General features: G+C 45.2%; 1 protein-coding gene and 1 non-coding gene across 2 annotated transcripts in view; both read right to left on the reverse strand.

Moving 5' to 3' along the window:
* The window catches only part of AGPAT5 (1-acylglycerol-3-phosphate O-acyltransferase 5), a 48,762-nt gene extending 43,426 nt beyond the window's left edge, over positions 1-5,336 (reverse strand). The window contains exon 1 of the mRNA XM_006050679.3: positions 4,790-5,336. Within this exon, the coding sequence (XP_006050741.1) occupies positions 4,790-5,008 (219 nt within the window). The 5' untranslated portion in view covers positions 5,009-5,336. The remainder of the gene's footprint in view (positions 1-4,789) is intronic.
* A 1,979-nt stretch (positions 5,337-7,315) lies between these two features.
* LOC112587350 lies at positions 7,316-7,421 on the reverse strand. The gene has a single exon (XR_003111844.1). It is a non-coding gene; the product is annotated as a U6 spliceosomal RNA (small nuclear RNA).
* Between the last annotated feature and the right edge of the window lie 4,353 nt (positions 7,422-11,774).

The raw sequence follows: 11,774 nt of genomic DNA on the forward strand, positions 1-11,774 counted from the left end.
AGCCATGAAATTAAAAGACGCTTACTCCTTGGAAGGAAGGTTATGACCAACCTAGATAGCATATTCAAAAGCAGAGACATTACTTTGCCAACAAAGGTTCGTCTAGTCAAGGCTATGGTTTTTCCTGTGGTCATGGATGGATGTGAGAGTTGGACTGTGAAGAAGGCTGAGCGCCGAAGAATTGATGCTTTTGAAGTGTGGTGTTGGAGAAGACTCTTGAGAGTCCCTTGGACTGCAGGGAGATCTAACCAGTCCATTCTGAAGGAGATGAGCCCTGGGATTTCTTTGGAAGGAATGATGCTAAAGCTGAAACTCCAGTCCTTTGGCCACCTCATGCGAAGAGTTGACTCATTGGAAAAGACCCTGATGCTGGGAGGGATTGGGGGCAGGAGGAGAAGGGGACGACAGAGGATGAGATGGCTGGATGGCATCACTGACTCGATGGACGTGAGTCTGAGTGAACTCCGGGAGTTGGTGATAGACAGGGAGGCCTGGCGTGCTGCGATTCATGGGGTCACAAAGAGTCGGACACGACTGAGCGACTGATCTGATCTGATCTGATGTGGTTAGCACTTAATATGACCCCGTTTCCCAGTATCAGCCCCATCATTTCTCTCTGCTTCTAACTATCACATATACTTACACACACATATAGCCCTCTAAATCCACAGGCAACACTTATTTATTTGGGGTTTTTATTGCTAATTCATGGAAAGAAGCAGAGTAAACAAAATAAAACTGACAGAACTGCTTATCTTTAAAAATTGCAAAAATGTGCAGGTTTTTATTGACAAGTATAGAAAAGTTTCTCTATATTGCCAGCTGTTTCACAACTCCTTTCATAAGGTCTCTGACCTTATTCTCAGTCTTCGGTCAACTATTAGGGCCATTAAGAGACCCCACGCGTTAGAAGTGAGATGCGCCCACATTTCCAAAGAAACACAGATCAGCGTCCCGTGCACAGTGCTCTGCCCTTTTGTTGAAAGGGAACCATCGAGTCAAGTCCCTATTGCCACCGCCAAGGAGCTACGATCATGTAAAGGGGACAATATATATATATTAAAATATGCTCCTGCTATGTTAATATCACATGTTAATGTTACACATAAATGATCCTGACATTGAGATGGGGTGAGATCGTGACAGGTGAAGAGGAAGAGCACCTGAGCTGGAAGAAAGCAACACAGAAGAGCGGTGCAAGGGCGCATCCTTGCGAATGCACCGGGAACAGGGGAGCGGGTACTGGGAAGGAAGCAGCAGTTGCGCAAAAGTGAAATCAGTGAATGGAAAAGCTGGCCAGGGCGGAACTGTGACAGCCTTGAAGGCCATGCTTGGGAGTCTTCATTTTTACTCAGTTATCACCTGAATAAAACACAGCATGTTACTCCTGTTTGAAGTATAAAAGCTCAGAGTGGTTCATAACAATTGATACAGCCTTCTTGAATAATCTAGCAGAGTCACAAAGACTCTATAAAGTCTATAAAACTAGACCCATTTAGGAAAGAGGGAAAGTAAAGTGTATATACAGAGAGCCCTCTTTTCTTCTGTTTTCTATCATAATGGCACAGAGGCGTCCCCATAGGTTAGATTACATTTAGTGCTACTATAAAACCCATAAAACCCATCCAAGAACTTAATTTAAAATGGAGAAGGAGTCTCTCCACAATTCATACATTTATTTAAAAGCTCCTGGTAGAAATCCAAAGTTACACACCAAACTGTTGCAGGCTGGGAGCGGGTGTGTAGATAAGGGAACTTTAACTGTCTCAAAATCTTTTTGCAGTGTTGAATATTTTATTGCACCTGTAACTTAGAAAAATAAGGTGATTAAAAAATTTTTATATGGATGCAACTCAAAATAACTGTGTTGTTTATAGTCCAGGATTGATATTTCTAGACAGTATAAAAACAAGGTTCTGATTACATTTCTCTAAGATTTTCTTTGAAGTCTGTTCCTTGGCCGGACTTAAACTGTGTTAGATTGCAATCATATTTGATTGAGAAATGTTTAATTTCCTCTTTCAAAGGTTGTGTCGTTCTGCTTAAGCATTTTCCGGGTTCTATGCCTCCTAGCTAAACTGAAGGTTTAGCTTTTAAAGACCTTAGTCTAAGGTCTTTAAAAGTCTTCACGAGGATGATAAATAAGTAGAAGAAGGTGAAAATAAAAGGAGACAAGGAAATATTTATATTCTACATAGGACTACTAATATTTGGGAAGAATCTGGCAACATTTCAGCAGAAATGCAGAAAGAATCCAAACGTGATAAAGGGCTTGGACTTGTGAGGTCCCTTCTCTGATTCTAAACACACATTTCATTCTAATAGCTTAGCTGCTTTTACAAGATGCATGCTCAGTCATGTCTCACTCTTTGAGACTTCATGGACTGTAGCCTGCCAGGCTCCTCTGTCCATGGGATTTTCCAGGCAAGAATACTGGAGTAGGTTGCCATCTTCCTTCTCCAGGAGATCTTCCTGAACCGGGATGGAACCCGAGGCTCTTGCGTCTCCTGCATTGGCAGGAGGACTCGACCACTGCACCACCTGGGAAGCCCGCTTTTTACAGGATACGGAATACAAATTTATCTCATTAAGAGTTTAGCACTACTTTTGAGGACACAGTGCTATCAAAATAAAGAACCAGTTATAAATGGCCTCCAGATATGAAGGCCTTGAGGGTTTCTCACGAACTTGAAACAATCTTTCAAGTAAATGTGTAAATTATTAGAGTATTCTAATTGAACACATTATATAAACATCAAAATCTTAGACTTAATTCTGTCTTACTTCTAGTGGTATTTAAACTATTTTATATTTAAAACAGGTCAATTGAAAAACTAAATTTATTTCATACCGAATTTCATATTTGACTATTACAATGTATCATGTTAGCATTTAGGGAGGTAGGGATTAGCAGTCATTAGTGTAAAATCTATTTTAAAGTAAACCAGTTGTTACTAACTGATTTAAGCAGGAAGAAAATGGTAACTAAAATACTTAGGTTTTAATGAGGAAGCATGTTGTGTATCACTATATATTTTGGTCTGCAAATATCAATGATCAGTTTTTGGTATATTCTAGTAGAAGGAGGAGAAACTGCAACATTTTTTTAAATACACAAGAAAAATGAATCCTGACATTTAGAAGATTATCACTAGATACTGGTTCTTCATGTATTTATAAAAGGATGTCTGATGGTCTCAAGTATAATTTAAAATTTTATTTAGCATGGGTCCTTGATGAAGTCTGTTAGTAATCCTTGAATTGAACAGAAATGATCATCAACAGACTAAACTTTTAAAAAACCACGTGCTAAGGTCTGTACTGAACAGATGTAAGGTGAGATATACAACTTCAGAAACACTGGAAAGTTCAGACCCATTTTTTAAAATAAGAAACTTATTATACAAATTATTTCAGCTGTATATGTTACAGGCTTTTAACTAAAATTAAAAGAAAAAAAAAACACTTGTAGGTAGAATTCTTTTTTGAAAAGGTAAATGACTGTGTTATATGTTCTGAGTCTGTTTCCTAGCCTGAACCAACTGACATATGATGTAAACTTAAATACATATCATGACAAAACCATACATTTAGACAACTGTGGTGAAGTAAGAACACAGTGGGGAAATGACTGTTCCGAATTAGTGAAAATTTTAAATGAAGCCCATTGTAAAAGTCAAAGATCAGGAAACCATTATCTGGAAAAGCAGTCTTTCTTTCTTTTCTAGGAAACACAAATACTGATTTAAACAGAGGCCCTGGCTTCTAGTTCCCACCCCTCAAACCTCCAACTGGGGCAGGTTCAGAGTCATCAGGCATTAACAGCAATGCAACTGCAAATTCACAATAGTAGCTGGTGGACAAGAGGGTGTAAGCAACAGAACTAGGGGGGAGAAAAGACAACAAGACAAAATAATGCCATCCCATTCACTCCAATCCACCCGCAACAAGAAAAGAAGAGGGCTAGGTATAAGGAAAACCAAGAATTAAGCTCTATTTTTCCCCCCCAAATTGGAGAACAAAAGGAAAATTCACAATTTTTTCCCATAGTTGCTATTTTTGTGTAAGGCTTTAAAAAATAAAGAGGGCCTTCTACTTTTGTTTTACAAATTTAATCTACACAAAATCCATTCTCTACAGAGAAGGAAAGGGACAGAAGGAAAAACAAAAAAGATTAGCCACACACTTCAGCCTAGTCAAAGTTGGCAAAAATGTTATCTCCGGTAAGGCTTCTACAGTAACAAATGTATTACTTTTCATGCCCAGCTTTTAATCATCCTGGGGAAGAACACGAAACACAAAGTTGCATTGCCTGTCCAAAGAGTAACACCAATCTGTCTGCAGAGGTGTCCGATTTCTAAGAGCGCACTTTAGAGTTCCAGCATGACCATCTCCTCTCAGACCAAGCGCCAGAAACTGTCAACTGCCTGCCCTACTTAAATGTCCATCTGCACCGACTTCGCCAAGCACGAGACAGACAGTTACAGAAGCCGGGAGACGGGGAGGGGGAGCGGTTGATCCCACTTGTGGCCGCAGAACAGCATTCCTGCAGCTATACCCAGAGACTCGGGGTGCCCGCACCGAAGCATCGGGCCAAATCCCGGAGCGCGACCGTGAACGTGGCCCGCAGGGCGAGGATGGGGTGGCGGCACGTGTTCGCAGGGTCGGACTTGCACCGGCTGGGGGACACGGGGCGGGTCGAAGCTGGGAGATGCGCCCGCGACCCCCAACCCCGCCGCCGGGCCCCCCGACAGCGGCAGGGGCGGCGGCCCGCGCGCAGGGGCCTCACCTGCACCCCGGTGTAGTTCTCGAAGAAGAAGAGCACCATGCTCTGATAGACGCAGTAGAGCCGGTCGTCCACCGCCTGGTAGAAGCGCGAGGGCAGTAGGGCGGAGAGCAGCCGCCAGGCGCCCCAGACCAGCACGTAGGTGGGCGCCGTGCCCAGGAGCACGGCGGCCGGCAGCACGCAGCGCACCGAGTGCATGTGGAGCACCAGGGACAGCAGCATCCTCCCGTCTCCGCGCGCCCGGCGTTCCGCCGGCCCTGAGCTGCTCCGCCGCCTCCCGCCGCCGCGAGGCCCTGGCTCGCGGGCCAATCAGCTGGCCGCGCCCGGCCCCGCCGCCGCCCCCTCACCGCGCCCGGCCGCCCGCCGCACCTGAGACGCCCGGCCCGCGCCCGCTCGGGCCTCCGCCCCCAGCCTCATGGGCCGGGCCGCCGCCGGAGGGCGGGCGCGCTGGCGAGCGAAGGGCGGGGCGCGCTAATCGCGGCCCGGGGCAAGGGACGCCGCGGCCCTCAAGGGCTGGGGAGCTCAGGATCGCTCACACCCCATGACCCTCTGCCCCGGTCGGGGGCGGGGCTCCACGCCAACAACATGCTTCCCGATAGGCCGCCCGTTGCTATAGTCCCCCGCCGGGGGCGGGGCCTCTCGGCAAGAATTCACCTCCTGATTGGTTGAACGCTGTAGACAGTTGAAACGCAACCGCTACCCAGCCGCGTGGACTGACCCGTTCAGGCTACTGCGCATGCTCCAAAGGTCTCTCAGCCCCGCCCCTCTCTGGGCGCGCGCGCATGGGAGCGACGCAGTGACTGGCTGTAGGCGTGCGGTGCTGTGGGTGCGGGTCGCTGAGGGGATCCGGGTGGCAGTGTACCCTGTGGTCGGGCTCTGAGCACAGGTGGGCTTGAGGGGACGCCCCACCACCTGCTCGTACGACCGAGGGCCTCTGGACGCCGGGATGCGCCCTCGAGCCGAGACGTCCCCTTCCCGTGGGGCGCACAGGTGAAGCTCGGCACTTAGAAGGTGCTGCAGACCCTGGCTGTCCAGCTGACAGATTCGTCAGGCCGGCTGGGTCAAGGCCAGCAGAAGACAATCGGGGCAGTTACAGAAGAACCACAGGGGCTCTCGGGGCTCTCGCCCAGGGTTCTACAGTCAGGCTGCCCTTCCTATTCACGGCGGCGCCCACCCGCTCGCCTCGGCTCCTGCCTCTGCTCCCAGCCGGGTGCCCAGGACCCCGCTTCCTGCCCTTCACTCGCCCTCTAGCGTGTGTCCGAATCAGGTCCCTTCTTTCTCATCACTGTACGTTCACGCGTAGCTGGACAGCCTTTTTACAAGGTTCTTTAATTTATCAGAGTCACTCTTTATTTTTTTTTTAATTGTTGGATTCCAAATTTATTTTTTTAAACTTTTTATTTTATATTGCGGTATAGCAGATAAACTGGCTTCCCTGGTGGCTCAGATAGTAAAGAATCCGCCTGCAATGCAGGGAGACCTGGGCTCTGATCCCTGGGTTAGGAAGATCCGCTGGAGGAGGGCATGGCAACCCACTCCAGTATTCCTGCCTGGAGAATCCCCATGGAGCCTGGAGGATTATAGTCCATGGGTCCAAAGACTCAGACAGGACTGATAAGCACAGCACAGCGCGTAGCAGATTAACAATGTTGTGATAGTTTCAGATGGACAGCAGAGGGACTCAGACATGCATATACATGGATCCATTCTCACCCAAACTCTCTTCCCTTCCAGGCTTATCAGATTCACTCTTGCTTCACTTCCCTAGGCCTGGCTGTTTAATGTCTTCCTGATAGCTTATGCTTAGCCTCATTTTTTGTGTAGTTCTTGAAGGTACTTGCATGGTAGTTCAGTCGCTTCAGTCGTGTCTGACTCTTGGCGACCCCAAGGACTGTAGCCCACCAGGCTGCTCTGTACACAGGATTCTCCAGACAAGAGTACTGGAGTGGGTTGCCATGTCCACATGGACATGTGAAATAAAGTACTGACACATCAGGGCAGCTGTGTTATTGTTAGGAAAACAGATTCTGAGGCCTTCTGAATTCTTCTACCATCCTTTGACTACAGTGAGTGTGGTTTACTGTGTAATCCTTTAAGTGAAAAAAGAAAAAGCTTTTTTTTCTGAATGCAAGCCTGAGAAAGTGTCTGTCTGACTCTTTGCAACCCAAAAGACTAGCCCACCAGGCTCCTCTGTCCATGGAATTCTCTAGGCAAGAATACTGGAGTGGGTTGCCATTTCCTTCTCCAGGGGATCTTCCTGACCTAGTGATCGAACCCAAGGAAGCCCAGCCAAATGCATGTAGTGGCATTTTAGTGGAAAATTGTAATCAGGTCCAGAACAGTGGCTACCTGATTTGACTGTCTGTACACAGTTGACATGTGACATGACTGGTAAATGATCACCCTGAGGGACAAAGCCAGATGAATGGAAATTGCTCAAGGAACAAGTGTTTGCACAGGTATATTGCCAGCAGGTAAGCATTCACAGTAGAGAAATTTTCAACAGGATTTTTGGTCTTTTTTTTTTTTTTTAATATGGAACACTTCATGAATTTGCATGTCATCCTTGCACAGGGACATGCTAATCTTTTCTGTATCATTCCAATTTTAGTATATGTGCTGCCAAAGCGAGCACGCCCCTCTTTCTGTGGAAAGCAATGCCCAGTGAGAACTAGATTCATACTGGAGGGAAAAAGTCATGGATATGGATAATGTGCACAATCAGTGTCCCCATGCTTCCTTGAATTAAATGAGACCAGACATCTGTACAATTAGGGAAATGTATGAAGGGATAAGATTCTCTGGTGATTCAGAAGGCAAAGAACCCACCTGCAATAGAGGAAAGGAACAGAAAGAAATCTTCCCAATCCCTGGGTTGGGAAGATCGCCTGGAGAAAGAAATGGCAATGCACTCCAGTGTTCTTGCCTGGAGAATCCCATGAACAGAGGAGCCTGGCGGGCTACAGTCCATGGGGTCACAAAGAGTCCGACAGGACTGAGTGACTAAGCACGCAGACATGAAGGGATAAAATTGGTTCAGTGTTAACATTATAATCTGTACACATGAAGTCAGTAAATGTGTGTGATATGTGTAAATATGTTACTTCTTGTGGATTATCCCTCTATTGGAGAAGGAAGTGGCAACCCAACTCCAGTATTCTTGCCTAGAGGATCCTATGGACAGAGGAGCCTGGTGGGCTGTCCCTAGGGTCACGCAGAGTCGGACAGGACTGAAGTGACTTAGCAGCAGCAGCAGCATCCCTGTATTACTGTTGGTCAGCAGGTTGTAAAGTTTTGTGCCAGGTTCTGACGTGGAGACACTGAGAACTTGAGCTGCCCTTGTCCTCTGTTTATATCCAAACTCGGCCCCTTCCCACTCGATTATCCCCTGTGCCCTGCAGCCTCCTTATCTGCAGACTCCCAGTCACAAATCTACTCTCCTGCCCACCTCTTAGGCTGTACTCAGGCCACACCTTCTGCCTCTACTTCCTTACCTTGTACATATTTTAACCCCTTGCAGTGGGGTGAGTTTTATGTAAAGGGGGAATTCATGGTACCATACGGACATATAATGAGATCTCATTTAGGCTGGGCACATAGAAGGCTTCTCAGGTAGAGAGTGTGAGCTTGCTAGGGTAAAACTAGGGATGAGAAGGAAGAGGAAGCACCTTCCAAGTGAGAACAGCATGTCTGAAGGACTGAAGTTAAGGGCTCACAGGTTCTCAAGGTGGAGGAAACCTGTGTTCAGCAAGTAATGTGTCCTACATTTTTTTTTAATTCAGATGCCCCCTAGAAGTATGTTGTGTATTTCCCTCACTTGTTTTTAAGCTAATATCTACAATTATTTTTATCATAAGTTTAATCAGTTAAAAAAAGAAGTAAGTTCCCGTGAGTTGTGAATAAAATTTTTAAATTAAGTGATTATAGAAATCTTTTAAGTGGACCCCATGGGTTGGCTCAGTGGGTAAAGAATCTGCTTGCAATGCGGGAGACACAGGACACTCAGTTTTGGTCCCAGGGTCAAGAAGACCCCCTGGAGAAGGAAATGGCAATCCACTTCAGTATTCTTGTCTGAAAAATCTCACGGACATGGAAGCCTAGAGTGCTACTGTCTGTGGGGTTGCAAAGAGTCGGACAAGACTTAGTGACTGAACATCAACAAGATTTTTCCCAATTAGAATTTTACATTGATCCTTTATCTCCTTGAAAACATTTTCATTCCACTTCTGCCACATCATTTTATCTTTACGGAATAAATTTTATGCTTCCAAGTCTTTTTTATTGATCAGACTGTGTTATCAGGGTCCTAAGAGCTAAAATTTCTTCTGGATTGAGCTATGGCTGTTGTTAGCAATGCACAATTTAATCATTATATATCACAAAATCTGATAATTACTGTAAATAAAGTTTGTGTTAATGATACCTCAGTTACCAACTCAATGGACATGAGTTTGAGCAAACTCCAGGAGATAGTGAAGGACAGGGAAACCTGGCGTGCCACAGCCCATTGGGTTGCAAAGAACTGGACATTACTGAGCAACTGAACAACAACAGTTCAAGGAAGCTGTGTGTAAGGCAATTATCCTTCAGTAAAAAAGAAATTAAGTTATTCTTTGTGTGCTAAAGTTATTACACCTTTCCCATCTGAGTGCAGAATCGTATGGAAGATGGAGAAGGGGCAAGTGAATGGGACATTGTGAAATGCAAGGTGTTCTGGATTCCTGGAATCTTCTGAGGCAGATCAAATGGACAGATACCATTGACTCAATAAATCTAGTTAAATGAACAGTCAGTAGCAGAGCGGTTGCATGAATACACCAAGATGACACAAGAAATGAAATGGTACACAGCAGTTAAAAAAAAAAGTAGACCCAAATATATCATCATAGATCTGCAGGTTAGGTGAAAAAAGCAAGTTGCTGGATAATGCATGCTCAGTAGAGTCTGACTCTTTGCAACGCTATGGACTGTAGCCTGCCAGGCTCCTCTGTCCATGGGGTTTTTCAGACAAGAATACTGGAATGAGTTGCCATTTCCTCCTCCAGGGGATCTTCTGGACCCAGGGATCGAATCCGAGTCTCCTGTGTCTCCTGCTTGTCAAGCAGATTATCACTGAGCCATCTGGGAAGCCTGCTAGGTAATATATGCACTATTATCCCATTTCTGTTAAAAAAAAAAATCTCTATTTCTAGATATAAAAGTCTAAAAACTACTGATGACAGTGGTTTTCTCAGGGGAGAGGAAGTAAGATTAAATGAAGGCCAGCTGGACTTCCTGTATCATTTCAAGTTTTAACAAAAAAATATTGATTTAGCAAATAAGTATCCAGCATTCCACATCCCACTTCTTGCTGGGTGTCAGAGATAAAAGAGAGAACAGATAAAGACCCTGAGGCCATGACCTTTGCTGGCCTGGGGTGGGACAATGGGATTAATTTGTTACAGAGGCAAATAAAAATAATGCAGAAAAACAAGCCAAGAGGTGACTTTGGCAAGAGATAGCCAGAAGGTGTGATCTGAGGGAGTTACTTGACCTTAGTGATGAGGGGGAGGGAAGAGTGAAGGATGCCTCTCCAGTTTCAGGCTTGAGTAAACCAGATGGAGTTTGGTTTCATCCTTGAAGGGTGAAAACAGGTTCTGTGGGGGCATGGAACTTCCTCAGTTGGGACAATGGAGAGCACTTTAAGAACATAAGTTTCGGGAGGGGAAAAAAAATAAAAGAATATAGCTTTACAAATACAAAATTGGATTTTAATATGGATATTTATTTAGAATGACAAAAATGTTTACAGGCTGACGTACCACAAAAATAGAATACTCAGAAAAATGTTTTATTATATAATTGTGTCATGTGTATGCCTGCGTGCTAAGTTGTTTTAGCTGTGTCCAGCTCTTCGTGACCCTGTAGCCCACCAGGCTCCTCTGTCCATGGGCTTCTCCAGGCAAGAATACTGGAATGGGTTGCCATGCCCTCCTCCAGGGGATCAAACCTATGTATTTACATCTCCTGCATTGGGAGTGCCATCTGGGAAGACCAGCTGTATTACAGATTGGTGATAAAGTGTAACTTTCTTTTGATTATGAAAAACATTTTATATTTTATGTACAGGAAAGTACTCACCTTTCCAGCATGGTAAATGTAAACTTGTTTTTTATCCTTGATTATTAAGATTCATGATATTCAGCCTCACAGTTCAGTTCAGTCGCTCAGTCATGTCCACGCATCTTTGTGACCCCATGGACTGCAGCACGCCAGGCCTCCCTGTCCATCACCAACTCCCAGAGCTTGCTCAAACTCCTGTCCATTGAATCGGAGATGCCATCCAACCATTTCATCCTCTGTCACCCCCTTCTTTTGCTGCCCTCAATCTTTCCCAGCATCAGGGTCTTTTCCAATGAGTCGGATCTTCACATCAGGTGGCCAAAATAATGGAGGTTCAGCCTCAGCATCAGTCCTTCCAATGAAGATTCAGGACCAATTTCCTTTAGGATTGACTGGTTTGATCTTGCTGACCACCAAACTGGTTTCATTTTGTGGGGGCAAGAGATGCAAAGGAAAAGAACATAGTGGGACTTAGAACAATAGAATGGGAAAGACTAGAGATACCAAGGGAACAAATGTCCTTTATTGTGCCCATATAACAATGGGCACAATAAAGGACAGAAATGGTATGGAGCTAACAGAAGCAAAATACATTAAGAAGAGGAGGCAAGAACACACAGAAGAACTATACAAAAAAGATCTCAGTGACCCAGATAACCACAATGGTGTGATCACTCACCTAGAACCAGACATCTTGGAGTGTGAAGTCAAGTGGGCCTTAGGAAACATCACTAGGAACAAAAAGCTAGTGAAGGTGACGGAATTCCAGCTGCATTAATTCAAATCCTTAAAAATGATGCTGTTAAAGTGCTGCACTCAATATGCCAGTAAATTTGGAAAACTCAGCAGTGGCCACAGGACTGCAAAAGATCAGTTTTCATTCCAA

This window comes from Bubalus bubalis, chromosome 1, assembly GCF_019923935.1.
Source record: "Bubalus bubalis isolate 160015118507 breed Murrah chromosome 1, NDDB_SH_1, whole genome shotgun sequence".
Taxonomy (NCBI): Eukaryota; Metazoa; Chordata; class Mammalia; order Artiodactyla; family Bovidae; genus Bubalus; species Bubalus bubalis.